The sequence below is a fragment of the Belonocnema kinseyi genome, chromosome 6, assembly GCF_010883055.1.
Source record: "Belonocnema kinseyi isolate 2016_QV_RU_SX_M_011 chromosome 6, B_treatae_v1, whole genome shotgun sequence".
Taxonomy (NCBI): Eukaryota; Metazoa; Arthropoda; class Insecta; order Hymenoptera; family Cynipidae; genus Belonocnema; species Belonocnema kinseyi.
The window spans coordinates 63,293,122-63,317,939 of record NC_046662.1 but is presented as its reverse complement, the minus strand read 5'-3'; the positions used below and the strand labels follow the sequence as shown (position 1 = coordinate 63,317,939).

Below are 24,818 nucleotides of genomic sequence, written 5' to 3'. Positions count from 1 at the left end.
AGAACACACACGACTTAAAACATATCGTTTTCAGCACTCCGAAATCGTAGATTATATTTTTGCTCTATATACATATATACAATAGTTGACATAATCCAACAGCTCCGATACTGCATATTCTTATATTAAGAAAATATACTCTTGAAGTGTATCAGAAATGATTTCTTGGAAGTAAACTATGTTCTGCATTTGAATACATCTCTATATGAAGTAACATACTAAAGTTTTAGAATAATAAAATTCTATATCCTATCTAAGAATATATTTTCTCAGATTAAGAAAATCTACGCTTGTTCCAAGTATACGGTAGCAAGTACTTATTTATTTGGAACACACTCATATTCTATCGTCCACATTCGTCCCTGCGATTCACTTGAATCAAGTAATATTTTCTTGATTCAAGAACAATTTTTTTTCAGTGCATGCATACAAATTTGCATTAAAAAAAAAAGAATAATAATTTGAACAAGATTAAGAATCTATTAACCACTTTAAATCAATGTAGTGTTTTTCGTCGAATATTTGTATTTTTAATAAAAAATAAAATGAAAAACAGATTTGAAAGAAGGTTCACGACTTTGCACAAGCTAAGGTTATGTTAGTGTTTTACAAAAAAATTGTAATTAAGAAAATAATTATAGTTAGAAAAAGACTCGCAATTTTTACACTTTTACAGGGAGAGAGCTAAAACTGCTAGACTGTGCGTGCGGTCGAACGTTCGTGCGGTCGTACGTTTTTTTCAATTTACTTACATCCCACCAACAATTCATTCCCGTCCAAAGAAAATTTTTGCTTAAAAAACAAAACTGTTCGAGCATCATCTTGAAACTACATACTAATCTCACGTATCCATGTCTGACAGAACACCACTTTTTCTACTTGCGGGCACTCTTCTTAACAAGCCAGATTTTTTTCGAAACTTTTCTATTGACTTATCTTTCTTATTTTTTATTGTTACCACATTTATTGTTTTTAAGTCTTACTCTAATTCAAAATTATCTTGATTTTAAGTAAATTACATAAATTTTCATGAATATCTAGTATCTAGGTGAAATACGTACAGATTTTTATTTTTAGAAAACATACGTTTCACTAGTACTTCACTTAACTTTAAGAGAAATTACCAAAAAATGCGAATATGATTTGAAACTGCTAACACTTTTCTTCCAATTTGAGAAAGTTATTTTATTATTAATTTATTGTAATTTAATTTTCTCTAAACGTTTCCTATAAATACTTTCTTGCTTTCTATCAGATAGATTTTTCCTATTCTCATCAGTTTCTTAATATTCTTAGTATTTAATTGTCCCACTTAAATATTTCGGAACTAGAAAATTATTTTTAATTTGACAATTTTTCTTTATTTTCTCCTTAAATCTATGAATTGTTAAAATTTCTCTCACAATTGCAATTCTACTAATTCAATTTAAAGAAATGAAACACTGATTTCGATGTTAAATAACTAAAACTTGCTTCGTAAAAATGTATTAATTTTCTTTCTTATTGAAACAATTAAAAGAAAATATTGTGTAATTGTATTTAAACTTCATTTATTTAAAAATTACTAACTCAAACAGCATAATTTTCTCCAATTTTATGTTTGGAATTTAGAAGAAAAAAATACTAGACTTTCTAAATATTTTACAAATAAATGTATTATAAATTTCGAAAAGATTATATATAAATTCTACAAGTACTATTGTTATGAAATCTGAAGGGTAATTTTTTGAGTACAAGAATAGTATGCACTTTTACAATTATTTGTATTGCAACATAACCTAGGTTTTGAAAAATCCGATAATAATATGGCAAATTTTTCTTAAATATGTTGTGTTAAGGAAATAAGAAGACACATATTTTACCTGTTTAAGAAAAAAAATATATTTTCTCGAAGTTATAAGTATCTACAATTTTAGAGTTATTTAAAAAAATTTAAATTTTTTTAAAGCCTTATAACCTTTCCTGTTTTGACCTAATCTTTGCCATCCCTAGAAATTACGTGAATTGTGTTGAAAATTTTGTAAATCTTTTTTAATCTATTTAAGTCGTATTACATCCTTTAAAATCATCGATACCCATTCAAATCTCTTAAAATCCGTTAAAATTTCTTGAAATGCTTTGAAATCTTATAAAATCTCTTAAAATCTTCAAAATCCGATTAAAATTTAAATCTTTATAAGTCGTTCAAAATCTTCAAAAATTTGTAAAAAAAATTCACGGTAAATCTTGAAATCTTTAAAATCCATGGGAATCTTTCTTAGTTTTTTAAAATTTCTTAAAGTCTTTTAAAAAGACGTTAAAATTACTCAAAACGACTTAGTATCCTTCATAATACGCATATGAAAATCCCTTTAAAATCCCGCTAACTATTTTAAAATCCGACAAAATCTTTAAAAATCCTTGGAAATACATTTGAATGTTTCAAAATATCTTAAAATCCATAAATTTTTCATGAAATAATTGAAACCCCTTTAAATCTCTAAAAATCCTTAAAAATTACTTGAAACCCTTTTTAAGTTTCTAGAAATAATGATAAATATTGTTAAATCTTTTAAAATGTCTTAAAAGCTTTGAAATCCAATTAAAATCTCCTAAAATCTTTCAATATTCGGTAAAATATTTTAATTTCTCTTGAAATCATTTGAAAATTTCTTCAAATCACTTGAAATCCCTTAAAGTACTTCATCAACCGCGGAAATTATTCTTCAATCCTTAAAACCTCTTAAAATCTAAAAAATTCCGTCGAAATCCGTTGGTATCTTTCGCAACATCGTAAAGTATTTTGAAATCTGATTAAAATCCTCAAAGTCTTTTCAAATAGGCTAAAATCTGTTTAAAAATATTGATTATCTCTGAAATTTCACTAAGTAATTTCTTCAGTCTTGAATTCACTGAAGTCCCTTGTAATCCTTTGGATTTATTCGAAACACCCTAAAACTTTTGTAATGTCCAGACATATTTTCAAATCTCTTAAAATACTAAATTCCTAAAAATCATGGGGAAACATTTTATATTTCGTAACATTTTTTAATTCTTAGACCTACTTCGTAGTTCTTTAAAATACTTTTAAATAATTTTAAAAAAATTTTAAATTGTTTAAATGCTTTCAAGTCTTTGAAATCTCATTTAAAGGGAAAATAATTTATATATTCATAAAAAAATATAAAATCTTAGGCAAAATGTAGGGGAGGGCTCACAGAACAAAATTACAAATTCAGGAAAACACCTTTACGTAATTGTTGGTGGTTCCTTACTTTTTCACAATATCTTAAAAAAAAAAATTGTATAAAATATGGTAATGTGGTTTTCTATAAAATAGTGTTTTTGACAAAAAATTATTGATAATATGATACTATGACTCGAACTTGAATATGTTTCGAATTAGTTTGATCTGATATTTAAATAATATAGTTAATAAACTGTTTTCAATCAAATTTAAATACATATTATAAAATTTCGTGTAGACTTTGTTAAAATATGATTAAAGAGTGAATTTAATTTTTCTTTATATTGCTATCAGACAGAAAGTTGAATCTATTAATAAGGGGGCGTGAAAAACGTGAAGAGAAACTTGATTTCATTGGTGGAAAAGGGAAAATTTCCAGAGGGCATCTGGTTCCAGTCTAATTACGTTATCGTCGTCAAAGAGGCCCCTGACTTCGTTTGGTGAAGCTCCAAGCGTCAGAGCTATTTAATCCTTCTTATTGTATATTTAACTCAGCAGGCTCCTCCTGGGAGATTAAACATTGCATCATTGTTCTCTATCAAATCCTTTTTAACTTTGAAAATTTCCCTATTGAGAAATTAATAATATACGAGCCTCACAAACCCCCCTTTTTTATTTTAGAACAATCAAGTGGAAATTTCTTTCTTATGATGATACAGTTGCTCTTTACCACAATTTTCAATTTTTCACCATCAAAATTTCATAACATTCTTTTTCAGGGAATAACATTGTTTTTAAATTTTGCTGGGGCTGTCCGAACAAATTTAACGCTTTTTTTCTAATGCGCCGTGCAAACTTGTTCCATGTGATAAACAAATAAATGCGTATTTTTATTTTACTATTAAAAACAAGATTTAACCGCAATCCTGCATTCTAATTATACCAAAATCAATGAAAACCAATACTTCAGTTTCTGTGGACAAAACAATTTTATGCTAGGCGATTCATTTGATTTTGATGTTTATTAAGATTGAAAATTAATAAATTTGGAAAATATCTGTGTTTTTGGATTTTCTATAAATAATTTGTTTCGTTTTTTATTGAGCAACAAAATCCATTTTTTTTAGTTTTCAGAACAAACATGTTTTAAAGTTTTTTAAATTGGTCAAACAAGGTCTCATATCTGTGGCTAAAATATCAAGAAATAATTTCCAGAGAGTGAAGAGAATTAAAAGAATTGTTTGTGACATTATAAAGAAATTATAGAACAAAAGTTATTTTTCGGGATTGGCAACGTTTATGACATTGAAATCCAGATTTTTTAAATAAAATATGACAGTTATTTAAACAATTTTTTAAATCAAATTTATAGATTAGATAGTTTTCAGCGAATCGAATCAATTTTTTGTACAGAGTCAACTAAGAATGTGTTTGTGATGACTTTTCGGTATTAAACCTTTGGAATTGACAGCAATTTCTGATTACTTGATTAAAATTTATAAACAAATGCAGAGTTTGGCTATTTTCAAAAAATAAGTATTTGTATTCGCTCAATTAAGTTAATGGAATCAGCAAGTAATGTCTTTCCGACAAATCTTTGCAATTTTAATAAAATAAAATGTTTTTGAAATCATAATCAAACAATTTATATAATAAACAAAATAGTCTTAGCAAAACAGTCATCGGAAGATATTCTTAGGCGATTCCGTAAATAAAAAATGAGCGTATTCGTCGAAACATAGCGAAACACAGCATTTTTAATAAATATTTTATATATAATTATTACAATTACTAAAATATAATTAATTAACTAATTAAATAATTAAATGTTTCCAATAATTTATTTTGAAACTATAATACAATGTCAATTTTTATTTATTTTATTTAAAATAGTCATTCCGAAGGCATTGTCAGTTGATTCCGCACAAAAAATTGAGCCTGTTCATTGACAACTAGCTAGACTCTGAATTTATTTGTAAAAATCGTTTAAATGATTAATGTCCATTTTGAATTTTCTAACAGTGATTATAAGACATTATTAGTCGATTCCGTAAAAAATTAAGCCTATTTGTAAAAAATAGCCGAACTCTGCCTTTTTTTATAAATGTTGTTTAAATAATTAATCATTTTTATAAATTTGCAAAGTATCATAGCTAACAGTCATTTTAACGATACATTTAGTTTGTTTCATAATAAATGAGCCTTTTGCTTGCAAAGTACCCAAGCTGTGGCTTTGTTTATAAAAATTGTTTGAAGAATTGCCAAATTTATAGATACTTTTAGGACAGATATTTGCCCTTCTTTGTTCAATCTAAGAATCTTTAAAAAATGGTGCTTCTGAAAAGTAAAAAATGCCAACTTTGATGCTAAATAAAAAATTAGGGTCAAATGAAATGAATAGTGTAGGGTATTTTAAGGATATAATTCATTTGACCTGATCACAATTACCCCTAATCGTGAAAGAAATATCATGTTTCATTTTTATTTTTCTAAATCGTATTAAAACCTTCAAGTACTAGAAGATTCAAAGTATTGCGTGTGAAAATAAAAAATGCACAATATGATATTCCAACCCCTATCAAGGGTATTTTTCATATTTGGGGGTAATATATTTAGTGTGAACGGGTCAAATTTTTTTGTAGCATCTAAAACTGTTAGTTGTGATTCTTGCGAAACAATTATCATTTTTGCATAAATTAAACCTAATTTCTAAATAGTTTTCATCATTTTGGGACATCTTTTTTTTATCAATCACTTGAAAAAAAGGATTAACAATTGTTGTAATCTAATATACATTTTTTTATGTAATCCCGTGTAATCTTGTGTAATCCCCGGTAATCTCATGTAATTTCTGCTAACCTTGTGTGTTTCCTTATGTAATCTTGTATAATTCCTTGTAATATTTTGAACTCACATATCCAAATAACTTTGTGACCTTGAATAAGCAATACTTTCGGTTCTACTGCCAGTCAATGATGATCCATTTCTCTTAAAAAAATTCAAAAAGTATACTTTTTGAACATTAAAAAAATATACAATTATTTTTAAAAACACGATTCAAGCTTGGCAATTGTAGTGAAAAGTGAGGGTAAATGATAAGGGGGAAATTTGAGGAAAGTGAGGGAAAATAAGGGAGGGTTAGTAGGGAAATGAGAGCAGATCAAGTAGAGGAAGTGAGGAGAGGAAAAGTAGAGAATGTGAGGGTAAATGAGATGAGGGGGATTAGAGGCAGTAATGGAAAGTGAAATAGGGATAGTGAGAGGAAATGATGCGACGGAAAGAAGTCAACGTATAAAAAATGATGGAAAAGTGGGAGATGGACAGTATGGAAAGTGCGAAGAGAAGAACAAAGATAAGTGAGTGGTAATATTGGGTTGTTTAGTAGGGGAGCGGTAGTAGGGAAAGAAAGGAGGATTAAGGGGAAGGGAATGTAGGGGTAGTAGAGGGCAAATGAGGAGAAGGAAAGTAAAGGAAATGAGTGGAAATGAAGGGAAGCAAAGAAGAGAAAATTAGTGGAAATGAGGGAACGAAAAATGAAGAAAACTTGAGAAGGAGGTGGAGGAGCAGTATAGGGAGACGAAGTAGGCGTAGTGAGGGGATACAAGGAAAGGAGAAAATAGGTGAAGTAGATGAAGTACGAGGAGTAGGTGAAATACATGAAGAAGGGAAAATGATGGGGATTTGGGAAAAGGTAGTTCGAGAAGTGATGGGAGGGGAATTGGATAAAGTAATCCGTAATAAAGTACAGGATGTCAGGGCAGTAATTAAAGGGGAATTAGAGTTATTGAGAGGAAATAAAGGGAGGCAAAGACGTTGACGCAGAAAAATGATATGAAAATAGAGGAGGGGAACCATGGAAAGTTCGGAGAGTGAAACAGGTAGAAGTGAGTGGTAATAAGGGGAGCGTTAGTAGGGGAGGCGCAGTACGAAAAGTAAGAAAAATTAGAGAAAGGGAAAGTAGTGGGAGTGACGTTAAATGAGGAGAGTGAAAGTAATGGAACTGAGTGTAAATGAAGGGATCGAAAGTAGAGAAAATAATTAGAAATGAGGAAATGAAAAGTAGAGAAAATGAGGGAAGGGGAAAATAGGTCAAGTGGGTGAAATAAGTGAAGTAGGGAAAATGATGGGAATTTCGGGAAAAAGTATTAGAACTTATGGAAGGGGAACTGGTTAAAGTAAGAGGTAATGAAGGGAGAAGGTGTAGAGGAAAATAGGGATAAGAAGTGGAAAAATTAAGTCGACGTGAGTAGCAGTAGGTTTAATCATTATAAATGAGAGAGAGTAAGGCTGGCGAAGGTAGGTCTGGGGAAGGAAGGTTCGAGACGCTTTGCACGGTATTATACACCCACACCTTTCAATATAAAACTATACATCAAAGTGGAAATCTATCGCCATAAAACGCCCTAAAAAGAGGAAGGCTTAAGTGCACTCTAAAATGAATCTTTCTGCTTGCAGGAGCTGGAACTGAGGATAGAGACGCAAAAGCAAACGCTGCAAGCTCGGGACGAAAGCATCAAGAAGCTCCTAGAAATGCTTCAAAACAAGGGAATGGGTGAGTCTCCATTTTTTATTCAACTTCAACTGACTGCCGAATTTAACATATTATACCAAATGCAGTTTTTCAAAATTCTTTTTAAACATTGAATATTTGAAATCCTCTCTGGACTCTACAAAGAGATCTTTGTTTCCTAATGAACACTTGGAATATTTATATTAATTTAAATAATCATGAGTTTACTCAGAATCAATTAAATTATTATATTTTTCTTTGAGTAACGTATCTAATTTATGCATAATGAAGGATACACGTAAATCTTTATCAAATAGCTCTCTGTAGAATAATGAATAAATGACAACGTAAATTGTTTCCACTCACGTAGTATTATACACTTATGCATCATTATGAGCCCATTGTTCAACGGCGTAGCTTTAAAGTGATCGAATGAAAGTTAGCTCGTTAGATTCATTATCTCAAACTATTTGTGTTATGTGATCTGCATACACTAACATGTGAACCAAATTACTCAATTGTAAATATTGGCTCAGAGTAGACTCTGAGACTAAGAATTTGAGGACAAAGGCATTGAAAAAAGTATCATCCCCCTAGGGCCTGTAAAACCCACCCCAAAACAACCCCTAAATTTTCAAAAATTCTGTAAACATACTCTAATTTACGAGTCAAATTTTTTTCGCTTACAATGGTAATAGGACATTTTGCAAGTACTGGAAAAAAGTATCATCTCTCTTGCTCATATGAAATATGGTGGTTAAAAACCGCTTCCTTATAGAGAGCAACTGTTAGAGGAATTTTCAACAAAGATTTCTATTGATGAATTGTATCGGTGTGCCACCCCTAATAGACACCTAAATCCAAAATTAACCATTTTGAACGATATCTACATCTTGTAGCGCTTGATTCTAGTTTTTTTGCCAACAATCATTATTATCATTCCAGTGGAATAATTATAAATACATTAAAGTAGTTCTTAATTATTTAAACAAATTCCTTTTTTTAATTATTAATTTTCTCAAAAATTCACCTTTTCTAACACAATCAAAATCAAGGTTGACTTTTTTCTACCTAGTATATTTTTGATACCTCAGCCTTATTAATCTTATTTTCTTCCGAAAAAACCGGAATTGAAAAATTTCCCAATAATAACATTCACGATAATTTATAATATTACCAAATTTATCAATTCCTGTAGAATAAAATTCTTGGCAGAAATTGGAGAATTAAAAAATTTCAGAATAAAAAATTCTTCATAGAAAATTGCCGAATTATAAAATTCCCGAATTTAAAAAATTCAACAAATTCTTCTTTAATAAATATTATATTTTGATTAAAAATACATTTATCAAAAACTGTTCTCAAGTACTTCATTTTATTAATGTTTTAGTTTGTATAAAATTATTGTTTGAATTTGAAATAACAAAAATGGAGAACAATATATATTTCTGGATGAATAATTTTCTTTGAAAATGTGCATACTATTTTATTTTAAATTACAGAATCGGTCTCGAAAATATAATTTTTAATTACAAAATAAGTTAAAAGAAATTTCGAGATACATCAATGCTGAAATGAATTCTGCAAATTGCATTTGGATGATTTTATTTGTCACGACGAAAATGTAAGGCATTTTTTTTTAAAGGCCCACGTGTTTTAAATTTTTGTATACAATTTTTATAGAAATATTGTTTTTTTTCAGTTCAATAAACATTTTTTTCATAATTTTAAACATTAAACCAATATTTCTTTGACAAAAATAAATTAATATTGCGTTTTTAATATATTAATAATTTCATTCGGTAATATTATGAAGTTTTCTTGAATTTTACCATTCGGGAATTTTCCAATTCAGACTTTTTATATTTCGGTTATCTTTTAATTTCTTGAATTTTATTAATGGGGAAAGTTCTACTTTGAAATTCCTACAGTGACGATAATTTTTTGGGGGGATTTTGCAGTCGTCCCCTTTCTGCTTTAAATATTAGCCGATATTTTGATGAAAAAAATTATAAAAACATAAGTTTAAATTCAAAAATTGATTCCAAATTACTTAAAAATATTTTTAAATTATTTCACAGGCCCAACAATAATAAATGTTGGCAAACAGAAAAAAATAAAGTGCTACAGGTGTAGAGTTTCTGATAAAAATTTACATTTTTTGGTTTAGGGGTACTTTCGGGGCACTATGGAATTCTGTGAAGGGTGGAAAACATAGAATAGAAAATACATAGAATCCTTTGTTGGAAATTCCTTCACAAGTGAGATAAATTTCCCGTAACATTTTCGTCAAACCCACGGAAGTCATTACAAAATCCTCAAAAATTTATTTTTCCCCCGTTCATTTTACATAGGAAAATTCAAGGGCCGGCAGCACAAGTTCAAATAAAAATTTTGATAAAAAATGCAATTCATTTTTTCGGATTTGTAACTGAATTGGGGTGATCTTTGATCTCCAGCACGAAGTAAATTTTCGTATACATATTTGAACCATACTAATGTGCTACAAACCCTAAATCAAATTTTAAATTTGCAAAGATTCTATAATTTATTTATATAATTTTTTAATTCTATAATTCTATAATTTAGTTAATTTAGAGCGGTTTTAACAAACGTTAGAGGAATGAAACTTTTCTAGGATACTTTTTAAATGAAATGCTGCTAATGTAAGCGAAAATTTTATAACTCTACGCCCTAGGGATTGAACTGAGGTGGGTTCAGGACGTGCTAGAGGGATTTAACTTTCATGAAGTGTTTTTATCATAAAATTGTTCTATTATCATCAAAAACATTCCAACTTAAAATTTTCTTTTATTTCAGAAACTTAAGGGGTTGATTTGAAGTGCGTTCTACGTACGATAAAGAGATTAAACTTTTTTTTTGCTTTTAAATGGTAATTTCCACTTTTTCGAAAAAATTCTTTCTAGCGTTTTCTATAAACGTTGCGAGCTTAACACACTTGGGTTTAAGAATAAAACATGTTTAATAAAATATTCACAAAAATTTTTGGTGTTGAAGTTACATTTTATACTATTATATGCACATTATTTCGTAGAATCCCTGGACACCATTGCAATCCTTCGGAATCCCGTGAAATTATTTGAAAATTTGATAATTCTCTTTAAATGTTTTAAATCGTGAAAAATTCATTAAAATTATTTGAATTACAGGAATTTTTCAAAATCTCTTGAAATCCCTTAATTTATATTAAAATCCAGCAAAATCTTTAAGAAGCTATTAAGATTCCTCGAAATCACTTTAAATGATTGAAACATCTTGATACTTTTTAAAATACGATAAAATCCCTTAAAATCGTTTGAAATTTTTGCAAATCTTCTTTTTTTGGTCGATTGATCATCATTTATTCATAGAGAAAACAAACGTTAATCAATTAGGGGATAGTGGTCCTAAGTCGGCACAGTACGAGTTTTTGTCTAAAAGAGGAAGTTAGCAGTATTGAATGACGTTTTAATGTCTTTGGTCATGTAGCACAATCCTTTATTTACAATTCTATGTCGTTCAGAGCAATGTGGAATGATTTTAGCGGTCGCAATGCAGCGCAAAAGTAAGAAAGTCCATTTTTTGCTTTTTCTCAAAATGGTGGTCCTAAGCCAGCACCCCCTGGTCGTGTCTCGGCAAATCATTTTTTCCACTCAAATGTAAGAAGGAAGGTAAGTTTTGGCAGTTTTATGAGGAAAGGGACCAATTAAAACCATTTACAATGACGAAATATGTAAAATATTTTCAATGAGAAAACACAGAAAATAAGGCGGGTGACACGGAATTGAAAAACAACAAAACAAAATAACAACAGAAGCAACAAAAAAAGGTGCCGACTTAGGACCACAACCTTATCAGGCGAAACTGCACAGAGCACAGAAACCAACGCACGTGATCGATTAGACTTTTCAAAATACTTACACGCTGCTTCACAAGAATGGAAGAAAATGGTATTCCATTTGCCCGAAAAATTTAAAATCCGCTTACGCTGTCAAGCGAAAACTAAAGTGACACTTGTCAGCGTCTCTGAGAAACACGAAGGTGCCTATTGAAACCGCAGTGCCGACTCAGGACCACTCTCCTCTACATTATTTCCATTTCGCTCTATGATTTCCGACTATCTTTTTGTAAACTTCATTACACCGCGTTCGTAAAAAGCCTAATGATTTTCGATAAAAAACCGAAGTAGGTGTTTTGCGACACTCCTCATTACTGAAGGTTTTTCCATTCGGGGAATTTTCTAACGACTGGAATAAATGAATATCAGAGAATATTTTGTCGCGTGAATATGGAGGGTGAGGCGAAACGTCATAAAAAATTGTAACAAAATATTAGCGAAATAAAAATTTTTTTCGGGTAGTGGATGGAAAAACCTTCACTGATAACCAAAGGGCTTATTTGTCAATCCAATATTTATAAATTAGTTAAAATACTTGCAATTTTGTAAAATATTTCGAAATATCACGAGATTCCTTGAAATTCATTAAAATTTATAAAAATATTTCAAGAGCTATCCAAATTTCTCGAAACCACTCAAAATAATTGAAACCCCTTCATATCGCTTAAAATGCGATGAAATACTTTGAAATCTTTATGAATCTTTTGAAATGCCCTAAAATCCTACAAAGTTCGTTAAAAGACTTCAGTATCGTTTGAAATCCTTCAAAATCCTTTGAAATCCAGCTGCTTATTTTGAAATCACCTAAAATCCTTTAAAAGTTCTAGAAGCGTTGAAATCGCTTAAAATCTTAAAAACAAATTTTTAATTCGTTAAATTCCCTAAAGATCTCTAAGAATCGGTGCAAAAACTTAAAATAATTCAAAATATTATGAGATCCCTTATAATCTTTGAAATCCGATTGAAATTAATCAAACTCTTTTAAATCAGTGCTAATCTTTTCAAAATCCTCGAAATTTCTTACAAAAGATTAAAATTGATTAAAATCTTTCAAAAGCCATTCATAATTTCTTTAAATTCCTTAAAATCCTTTACAATTGTCAAAAATCCTTCCATCTAAATTTGAATCGTTCAAACTTTTTATTTGTTTTTATTTTCAAGCAGTGACTGATTTCTAACCATGGATCAGTTATTTTTACTGATTAGTTATTAAATTTGACTGATTCGCCAGAAAAGAATGTCTGATTCATCACAAGAATTAAATCGCTGGTTGAAATTGTTAGAAATGGATGATTCAAATTTAAGAACTTTGACATATCATTAAATCTTTTAAAATCTTTGGAAACACTCTAAAATTGGTGGGTATACTCCGCAAGCTTTTTAAAGCTCTTACAATTTTTTCGAAGCCCGTGAAATCTTTAAAACCGTCTTCTGTCTCTTAACATACTTTAAATTTAACGGAATCTTCGAAATTGCGTTGAAGTCCCTAAATTTCCTTCATCATCATATAAAACCCTCTGAAATTCTTTGAAATTCTGTTACCTATTTCATAATCTCATCAAATCTATTTAAATCCCCGGAAATCGGTCTTAATTTTTTAAATCTATCAAAACTGTTCAGAAACCAGTCGAAATCCTTCGATATCTCTTTGAAGCCTTAAAAATCACTAGACATATCTTTGAATAATTTGACATCTGCAAAGTCTCATTTAATCCTCTGGAGTCATTTGAGATATCCTTAAACTTTTATAATCCCTTCAAATCTTTTGAGATTTCTTGACTTTTCATAAAATATTCAAACTGCTTTGTTTGTTTCATTAAATTCCTTTAAAATCTTGTAATTCTCTGCAACAGTTTGTAGTCCTTTGAAATACCCTGAAATGCTTTCAAATCTGTTGAAATAATTTCGAATATTTCAAATGTTTCAAATATCTTGAAATCCATTGAAATGTGGTTTACGGCGAAAACAGTTAATATATTTTTATTATGTTGAGTAAAAAATATAAAATCTTTCTCAAGAAGGAGGAGGAGGGGGTGATAAAAATCTTACGAATTCCTATAATAGGGGTTTTTAAAATTTTTTAAATTATCCCTAATTAATTAATTGAAATACCCTTATAAATTAAACAAACAGAATAATTTATTTTTGAGCGCTCTTATAAAATTTTAATTACACTTGCGTTTGATTTTCGTAATTAATTCGCGCTTCGTTATCAAGTTTAACGATTTATTTACTATAAATGAATTTTTTTTTCACGATTTAAATATAAAATATATTCTTTAAACATATTTTTATCACGAGGAAATTAATTTGAAAATTAATTCTGATTTTTCAACATGTAATAATTACTTGTTATGTTTTAAGTACTGTTAATAGAAGCGATGTAAATGTATTTAATAATAGAACCAGATTAACATTTTTCTGTTTAAAAAAATGAAGATTTTGGTTTCGAAGTGCTATAAAGTATTATCTAAGATGAAAGTGGAGTTCTACTTCTAACGAATTTTCTGGCACCTTAGAGCAAAAAGTCTAAAAAGTTGGTCTTGTATGTGCTACCATAGTCCGAAAAAAAAATTAGAGAAGTCGTTCGCTTTAACTTTTTAGAGGATGGAATACTTTCTGGAACTACTCACATGCCCTAGTTAACTGTAGAAACTTCTCTGTTTAACTTATGTCTGAAGACAGTACAGTGCTTCTAATTGCTCACGTTTCTGCTTTTATGAACTCACGACGAAGTACATGGCTCAAAACACAATCATATCTTACTTACTTTATAACAAATAATTTTTTTTCCTTTTTTTCTTTAGAAAAGATAACGGTCTACTATACCAGTACAAAGCATATCAACTATGAAAACTGGTGTAAATGTGTGTTTAAAGATATGAGAATGACAACTTGAAAAGTACTCTGAATTAAAATTTAAAATATTAGTAGAAAATTTGTATGCGGTCTAGGTTATCAAATAGAAAATGACGAAAATAATAGCGTAATAATGCAAAATAACTCTTAATAATGCGCAATAGTCGCGTAGCGATGAACCATGGTCGCGTAATAATGAATAATAGTCGCGTAATAATGCGTAAAAACGTATAATAACGCTTAATAAATAGTAATAATATATCAGAATTCGTAACTTCGCGTAATAATCGCGCAGGATCGAGTAGCATTTTCTTTAGCTTATGAAATATTTTTGTTGCATTTTAAGCATGCTCGAATCTCCGTATAAAAATTTCTAAAATTTAAGTTTCAAAAATATGATGTTTTATTTAACAGAGAATAGCTTATACAAATTCGTTTATTGTTAAAATTCTTGTATACACAGATACGTGTATGCACACCCGTATACCAGGGTGCTCACTACAGTACATGGTGTAGCATGTAAGGGGGGGGGGCGTGAAAATTAAATTTTCGGTTTGAGCCACCCCATCGACGTTATTTAACTCAATTCTAAAAAAAGTGTTCTGTTCATAATTTATTTAGGATATTCTTTGGCAAAAATAATTGACCTCAAAGTATAAGTACGTCATGGACACACCAAAGACCCCGATTACCCACCATATAAAAATTGAGCCTTGGACAGCAGATGAATTGTTTAAACGTTTTGTGTGTTTTAAAGAGTTTTGTGACTTTGACACTCATTTTTCAATATTTATTTATTAAAATAAATAAAATGGACTTACAATTTTTCGCATAGAATTTTAAATTTTTATCAGGGAATATATTGAATTGTTTATAACAAATATATTTAACTAATGTATTTTAAGAACTTATATTCCTGAAAATTTTCGTTCTTTGCAAAAAATTATGTGGGAAGCAGTTTAATGCTAATACATAATCAATATTTCAAGCTAATAATTAAATTAACAATTGTTATAAGCAAATTAATAAAATAAACACGCAACTGTGAATATTTTTTAATCGAGTAAATACTTGTTTACTCTGTTTTAATATTACTTTGCATTTCTTCGTAGAAAAAATGATTTTTCTCAATAAAGCTTCTTGAAAGCTGGTTAATATTTTTGATATTTGATTTATGTGTTACAGCGAAGCTTTAATTTTGATGAACAAAACGTTTTTAAAAAATCGCAAATTCCACATAATTACGTAGAAAGAGCAAAAAGAACGTCCGAGGACAAAATGTATTTTCTGAAGATAATTGTCTTCCGATTTAAACTTTTAAAGCCAAAATTAATTCTCATAAAATTCTGCATAAAACTGAAATAGCCAATTAAAAAAATGGATTATTTTGTAATTTATTGACAAAAAGATTTTTTAAATTGACTTTAAAGTACTGTTTTCTAACACATACTTTAATTCGTTTGAAAATATATAGAGAACGTGAATCATGTATCCAAACAAGATTTTCAACAGTAACGTAAATGTTTTAAAACTTATTGAATTTCTTATAAGAAATAAGTGAATGAAAATTGTTGCATGTTGATTGTCAGCTATCCATCACATGATTCGCACTAAATTTTATTTAATTGTGGATAAGAAAGTTTTTTAAAATAAATGAATGAAGGCTAATAATGAACTTGTTATTTTATCTACTTATTTTATAAAATATTGTTTATATCAAGTATTTATGAGGAAATATATTAACTTTTGCCTAGGGAATAAATTTTTATTACTTTTTAAAGAAACCTAATTATCATATTTTATTACCCAATAAATATAGACAATTAAAAAAAATACCTTAAATAAAAAATGCACTATTTGGCTATTTTTGGACGTACGAACTTAGTTCCTCCGAGGAAATTGACTGTAAATAACTAACTCACGAAATTAACAGAAAATTATTTGTTATTGACTGCTTGCTATGAATCGATAACATCTGTCAATTCTCTAAAAAAATTAATTAATAAATTTATTATTTGGCTATTTTGCGGCATATAAACTTAAAAATTTGTATGTACTTCAAATACGACCTACTATTTTTATTGAAGTAAACAATTTTATTAACATAATTTTCTCGTATAATATATTTCTGAACTAAAAAATGAATTTTTCATGTGGAATATACGGAAATTTACTTCGGAATAATTTCTTGCTAAAAGTTGATAATAATGTTGATGATTTTTTTAGGAGACTGAATTGTTTGTTAAAATTCTACGTTATATACTATGTATGAATACGTGAATTAAACTAATATTAGCAATAGAAATAGTGGATTGTTATCGGATTGTCTGAAAAAGTTTTTAAATTGCTTTTCAACAGTGTATTACATTAAAACAACAATGTTAAAATGCTGAAGAATAACCAAATAATGCATTTTTTAATCAAATTTGTTGAAGTTATTATTAAATGTTATCTGTTTATAAGAAGAAGAAGTTATTCCTCCATAATTGGCTGTTCATTCTGTGAAAAGCCGACTTTTTTTTGTAAATATGTTCATAATTATTATTATTACACCATTAAGCCATTTCCCTTTCGGGGTAAGCGTGACTCACTCGTTAGGGGAAAGGAGTAGTGTGTGGAAGGGATAGAGATTTTTCAGATTGATCCAGAATTCTCGTACTATTTAAGTAAATAACACGTTCGTTCCGCAACATTGCTCCGACCCAGGTTGCTGATCAATCTCTCTAGCAATCACCCCAAGCGAAGAACCTCACGAAGTCGTTATGTAAGGTTCTCCACTTGGGTCCATTAGTAGCCAAGGTCTTTTGTTTCAGGCGTCATTCACTCTACTGACAGTCTTTTTATTAACTATTTGCCGCCATACTTCCCTGTCCTGGCATACTTCTCTAGCTTCTTTTATGTCCATGCATTTTTTCATGCAGGCTCTCGTATTTCGGTGACTTCTGATGTCTCTTCTGATGACCCAGGTTGCTGATCAATCTCTCTAGCAATCACCCCAAGCGAAGAACCTCACGAAGTCGTTATGTAAGGTTCTCCACTTGGGTCCATTAGTAGCCAAGGTCTTTTGTTTCAGGAGTCATTCACTCTACTGACAGTCTTTTTATTAACTATTTGCCGCCATACTTCCCTGTCCTGGCATATTTCTCTAGCTTCTTTTATGTCCATGCATTTTTTCATGCAGGCTCTCGTGTTTCTGTGACTTCTTATGTCTCTTCTAACTAGGGTCTCATTCACACACTCTAACCATTCTTTCCGCGGTCTACCTCTGGGCACGCTGCCATTTACTTTACCTTGATACACTTGTTTCGTTAGTCGTTCATTTGGCATTCTCTCAACATGCCCGAACCATCTTAACCGATTTCTTTCCCATGTGTCTACAATGATACAAAATTTTTCAAACAATTGTTGTTAATAATAACAATTCTGCAATTGCTTATAAAAAATTTAATTTATTTTTAGAAATATTTTGTCTATTTTTCAAATAGTATCTTACATTTTTTAATACATAATATAAATAAATAAAATGAAAAGCCAAAATTCAGTTTAATTAAGTCTATCATGAATCGTTAGTCTTGAATGAAGGATTAAAATAACTGAAATTAAAAGTTTTATATCGACCTTTTTTCCATTTTTGTTTCGTTTTGTTATTTCAGGCCCATTTTTTCTTCGCAGATCGAATAAAAGCAACGAATACATAAAAGATAATATTATTTATTCGATTTTCATTAATAATCCTTGATAACTTTCGAACTAAAATCAGAAACAGACTTGCATTTAGTTTGAAAAGAACAAACATCGTCATTAATGTGTGTCGAGATAGTCAACTTGCCTCGCTGCATATGGCTTTCAAAGCTACATTTTACGTTTATTTTCTATTCAATCTGTCTGTGACACATTTTTTATTATTCCAACAACGAATCGTTTATATTCAAAGCCTCTCCTGCAAACTCTCCATGGCATAATATTCATAAGTGAAATATTGTTATTACTTTATTCTGATTCCACTTTGAAATTGTTCTTATTTGAAAATATTTTTTCAAATGTCAACGTGCAAAAAAAGAATAATGAATATTATGTTCGAAAGCAGGAATAAATGTAAATAGAAATTGCAACTCTAGTACTCTCAAGTATACAAGTATTATTATTTATGTGAAAGGAAATTATTTCGCAAAGAAGAAAAATTTGCTATTCATAGTAATGCTAAATAAGTGAATTTTTCAATGAAAATTTTCTGTAACAATTAAAAATGTCCAATGATAGTAAGCTATTGTGTACAAATTTTATTCTACGCAGGAAAATAAATTATGCTGCGGAAAAGAAAAAATTGCTATGAATAGAAATGCAAAATAAGTGAATTTGTTTATAAATATTTTTTACAAGAATACAAAATTTTGATTAGGTTGTTATCTATTTTCTATAAATTCAATTTTACAGATAAAAACAACGAATTCCACAGAAAAGAAAGAATTTGTATTCAAAGAAATTCCAACTAAGTGAATTTGTTTATAAATATTGTTATAATACTACTAATTATTATTGTCAGTTGCTCGTTTTAAGCCAAACATAATTGTGACACATTTCAATAAGAAAATATATGTAAGAAATTGATTTAAATTGAAAAATGCAGCAGAAAACAGTTGTATACATTAATTTGTTTATAATAATTAAACATATCCAGAAATTTGGCCTCGAATTAAACACTTTATTCAACTAAAGTGAATTTTTTTTATTTTATATATTTTTTCCCAGAAAAATTACAGTTCTTCGAAAAGACGACTTTTTAACAATAAAGTTCATTTTCTATCAAATATTTCAATATCCTGTAAAATTCCTTCATTTTCAAGACAGAAAGCCAAGAGACGAAGTCTGAACGAAATATATAATATTCAATTTAAAGCGAAAAAGTTTGTATTTCCAACCAAAAAATTTAATTTTTTAAAATCATAAATTTTTAACCGAGAAAGTAAATTTTTTCTCAAGAAAATTAACGTTCTGCAAAAAAAGGAATTTTCAACAAAATAGGTATGAATTTTGTAGTAAAAATATAAATTTTTAATATCATTTTTGAAATTTGAAACGAAAAAGACGAATTACTTATAAAACCATTGAATTGCCACCTTGGAAATATGACTTTTCAAAAAAAAAATTAATTTTTTACGAAACAATCACATTTTCTATAAAAGCACTTAATTTTCAATACAAAAAAATAAAAAGACGAATTCCCAACAAAATATATTATAGATGATAATTTACAAAAATTATATAAATTTGAACAAAAGCAGTGGAATTCAACCAAAAAATACAAATTTTCAAAACAAACTCTTGAATTTATAGCAAAAAGACGAATTTTCAACAAGACAGTTCGATTTTCAATCGAGTAGTTGAATTTTAAACTAAAAAAGATTAATTTTCTACCAAAGAGTTGAATTTATAAAAATCATAAATATTTAACCAAGAAGGTGAATTTGTCCCCGGAAAAATACAAAAAGACGGATTTTCAACAAAATATGGGAATGTGAAAAAGGCATGCATTTTCAATAAAATTCTGGAAATTTTCAGCAAAAAAGACGAATTATTTATAAACCCGTTGAAATTATTGCCTGAAGATATGATCTTTTTACAAAAAATGTAATTTGCTAGAAAATAGTTCAATTTTCAAATGAATAGTTCAATTTTCAATTAAAAGTATGAATTTTCAACAAAAATATCATTGTTTAGCCAAGAAGACAAATTTTCTACGAAATACATGAATTAGGAGTCCTAGGTCAAAAAAGTTAAAGAAAGAGATAAAAAATTATTGAGATTTCGGTTGGGAAAGATAGCGTTTTAGAAATGCAAAGTGACCAATTTCAATTTTTTTCAAACTTTCTACTTTCAGTAGGAGTCGTTTCAGCCGTCTAGAATTTTTAATAGAGTACACATGTATTTTTGCAATTTCTCAACAAAAATTGCAAAAAATAAGCATCGCTCTTTAAGTTTTGCAACATCTTATTTTAAAAAAAAGTTTTCACCCCAAATAGTTACGACGCTCCCAACAAAATATTTTACTGACCTTACAACATTTTGTTGTTAAGCCAACCAAATACTCCATCTATCAAAAGACTTTGCTGAAACAAATAATAAATTTATTGGGGAAAACATATATGTTGATTTCCACATTTTTGTCCATTTTTTTGTTTATTCAACTAAGTCGTTTTCTGAATGTTTGTTAATAAACTAATTTAGAACACATGATGAAACAAATTTCTTTTCTTCATTGAAGACATTCTTACAAAATCTCATTTATTCTCTACTGTTGCAGGAAAAGAAGAAGAGAGGATCATGTTCCAGCAGATGCAGTCCATGGCCCAGAAGCAGGTCTTTAAGAATTCTATCTATATATCACTATCGGTCGCGATTCCCTCGATTCGTGAATCATATTACTGTACGTAGCTGCTTGCTTGTAGACCTTCGCTGCGTGGCTTGCTTTTTTTTACCAAGCGTTCACGCTCGTTACAATAGCGTTACCATTCATCGCCATTCGCATTCTCATTTATTTCATCAAAGGATGTCCATTTTTTACAAAGTGCGATTGAAAACCGTTAGTCATATTAATTAAAATTTAAAAAAAAAAGAATAAAAATTCAATACTTACCATTGTATCATTTTTTGAATCAAATTTGATACAGAAAATAATGGTTAAATTTTCTAGTTTTCAGTAGGGCAGTAAGTAAGCAATTAAAAAAAGTAAAAGAACAATTTGATGAATCTTCGGTTTTCGTTGTAAGTTTAATCGAGCTTTACAGCAAATTTTTCACTTTTAGTCTACTTTTTTAAAAACAAGAATAACAGAAAGAATGTCTGGAAATGAAAGCGTGCGGAATGAGTATTGACATTGGATGGAATATGGTGCATTTTCAATCGCACTTTCACGATCCTCGAAGCCCTTGTAAGCTGAGGGGAAAGCGATTCTCAATAAAATCCATCCTCAACATTTGGTACGGCGCCAGTAGTCACGTCTGGATTCCTGATTGGGAATTATGGGAGATGTGCCTGAGCCTTTCTGAGATTTACGAAAGGAACGGTAAGATCTCGAAATGGTAGTACCTAATGTACATCATACATACGTAATTTAACTCTTTCGAGTTTTACGATTTACACACTCATTACATGCGATCACACGCGCCTACCATCATCACTGTTGTTATTACTTGCACTGTGACTGTGGCTCCTGATCACTCGGCTTGTTCCCTCTTTTCCGCACAATTAATGTCCCTGGCACCACAATCTTCATCTTCATCACTTCTTAAAGTGAACTGTAGTGCTAGAAGAAAAGCAACCTATAGAATTTCATTAAGAATTGAAGATTTGGGAAGCATTTTTAAATTAACATATGATTTTCTTACTTAACGGTATGTTCTACCGTGACGGTGCGACCAAACCAGTCCTCAGTTATGAAAATTTTTGTTGGTATTCACCATGTCGAAAGGCAATTATATTGAAGTTTGGAATATAGGAAATGAAACAATAAACTGCGTTTGTATATTGAGTTTGAGTAATAATTTTAAAAAAATTATCCGAGTAAAAAATAAATGTGTAAACTTATTTTCACTTTTTTTTGTACTCACGGCGTCCACGCGGATTGAAATATCGTGCTTTAAAATGTGAAAGATTGAATAAAAAGGACTGAATAAGGGAATTTGCAGGTAATGTTTGATTTGATGCATTTCTAATTTTTTGATTCGCGTATATTGAGCACTAACACAAATTTTAGACGTAATCGTCTAAACATTCTCAAAAATCAATACAAACAATAATCTTTTCATATTCGTTGCAAATTAACAAAGAAGTATCTGCACACACATAACTTGTCGTTATTTTTGGAGCATTTTTACCCATTTCTAGAGAAGAAAAAAAGAAACTTTCAACGTCGATAAAGTAGAGATCACGTGACCTATATTTCCTTAATTCTAATGCGTGAAACGATATATCACTGCGTTTGGCCATGGTGAACAGCAAAAAGAATTTATAACCGAGCTTGATCACGTGATCTCTACGTTATCTTAATCCGTGTGGACTGAGTGAGCACAAAAAAAATGAAAATAATTTTACACATTTATTTTTTACTCGAATAATTTTTTTTTATTACTCTAACTAAATATACAAACGCAATTTATTGTCTCATTTTCTGTATTCCAAACATTAAAGGCCATATAGCATTGCCTTTGGACATGGTGAACACCAACAAAAATTTTCATAACCGAGGACTAGTTTGGTCACGTGGCCACCGTAAAACATGCCCTTAAGGCCATGTGATGAGTGGGTCACGTAACCAGACCTTACCGACATTTTTTTTATTTCGTCACTGATTTTCACATGAAGCACCGCATCGAGTTGACAATTTTGGAAAATAAAAAGAAGCACTAAGCAAGGTGGGTGTAGTCCAAGATTTTTGTAACGATAAGAGAAGGATTTTTTGCGAACATTTTTTTTGTTGCTTTTTTCGTCATTATTAAAATTTCGGACCAGGCCCACCTTTCTTAGTACTTCTGATGTATTATCTTAAATTTCCAACTCGTTGTGACGCTTCGTGTGAAAATTAGTTAGGAAATAATTTTTCGTTGAGGTAAGGTATCTGGTCACGTGACCCGCTCATCACACGGCCTTAAGGAGCAATGACCTATATAGTCTGATCCGAAAATATGTGCCTGACATGTTTTGGAAATCTTTAAGAAAGTCATCAAGCTCTGCAAATTATAGAAGGGAAGATGTAGGACAATATTTATTGAATAAAGTTATTTTTGGGTTTCCCAAATTTTTTTGTATTGAACAAAATTTTTTGCGAATACAAAAATCTTTATCAATTTTAAATTTATAGAACGTTTTTATAAAACCTTCAAGAGTAGGTCTTTTCAATTTCATTATATTTTGATCATTTGTTGCCCGCGATTCACTCTATCTATATAAGGTTACATGTTAATTTTTTTTAATCAGGTTTTGAAAATTAAAAAATTGAATAGCATATTCCGATTAATAATACCTCTCAATTTTCAAAATTTGAACAAAATCCGATCAATTGAAGTATGAGTACGATCATCCTTAAATAAAAGTAGAGGGTTCGTGGAATATGACCAAATCAAAAGTAACTGTTCACTTTATTGACTTCAAGTAAATAGTTTCAAGCCTTTTGAAAAACCTTCTTTCTAGTTTAAAAGAAAAATATCAATCCAGGAAAAGAAAAAATATTTGTAATTTTTTGCAAATAATACTAAAATTATTGAACCATTTTTTTCAATAACTCATTTTTCTCAAGGTTTCGGTTTTTCCACGGAAGTATAATCACTTTATACTTACTTTTATAAATTTTTTACTAAAACTTTCTTTTTTTTCTGAAAAAAATATAACATTTACTTTCTCATTTTCAATTTATATAATCATTTTTAACTAATTAAGATTTAAAGAACAGATTTCTTTGGCACTACACTCGCAAATATATCTGTTTTGAATTAAAGAAACCATTTCTTTAAAATGCATTCTCTTATTCAAATATAAATAGCTTAAAATTTAAGAAAATCATTTTTAATTAATGGAAAATTTTCATTGGAACAAAAAACCATTTCTTTGAACCAAAGAAATTTATTTGAATCCAAGAAACTCTTCTTTTAATAGGGGCCAATGAATGTTTTTTTTTTTAATCAAATAAATTATTTATCTTATATTGCATCTAAGATGCTAAAACGTGAATAAATTATTAAATGCAAAGTGATGTTCTATTGTTTAGACGCTTCGTTTACACTATTCAACTAATTGGCACCATATTTCATTACCCATTTTATTGACGATTATTTATTTGAATGCAGATATTGTATATTTGATACATCTTTTTTTGTTTTGAGATAATAATTTATTATTTTATTCCATGAAATTTTCATCTTGAAACATGTGAAAAAAACAATAATATAAATATGAGTAATTTAAAAATTATAAAAATTCTTAATTTTATGTCGTTACTTTATAATACGAATTATTTATGATACCTACCTTATTGTCCAGTAAAAATGGTCAGTTTTATACAGGAACGTAATGACAAGATTATAACGAAAAAATTTAAAATAGATTTATGAATCACCTCAAGGTTTGCAACTATTTTTTAAGTTTTCAAACATTTTTATAAGAAACTAAGAAATTTATTCATTTTTCAATCAAACAATATCATTTTTTCAGCAGTCTCAACTATAGAAACTACTAGTTGCGAGGATTACACAGGCAAACAATTCTCAGAACCAGAGACCAGACCTTTTTTTCTGCGTTGAATCCGAATCTGACCTCAGAAAAATTCCATCACCCTCAGTTTTCGAGATATTCTAACCTAAAAGGGTCAAAAACCCGTTATTTTGATGTGTTCG

At 29.3% G+C, this 24,818-nt stretch overlaps 1 protein-coding gene across 3 annotated transcripts in view; it reads left to right on the top strand.

Annotated features, from left to right (window-relative positions):
• LOC117174124 (ELKS/Rab6-interacting/CAST family member 1) overlaps nucleotides 1–24,818 on the top strand; it is a 210,853-nt gene that overhangs the window by 141,617 nt on the left and 44,418 nt on the right. For all 3 annotated transcript variants that reach the window (XM_033362905.1, XM_033362906.1, XM_033362908.1), the window contains 2 exons: nucleotides 7,622–7,718; nucleotides 20,735–20,790. In XM_033362905.1, coding sequence (XP_033218796.1) covers nucleotides 7,622–7,718; nucleotides 20,735–20,790 — 153 coding nt within the window. The remainder of the gene's footprint in view (nucleotides 1–7,621; nucleotides 7,719–20,734; nucleotides 20,791–24,818) is intronic.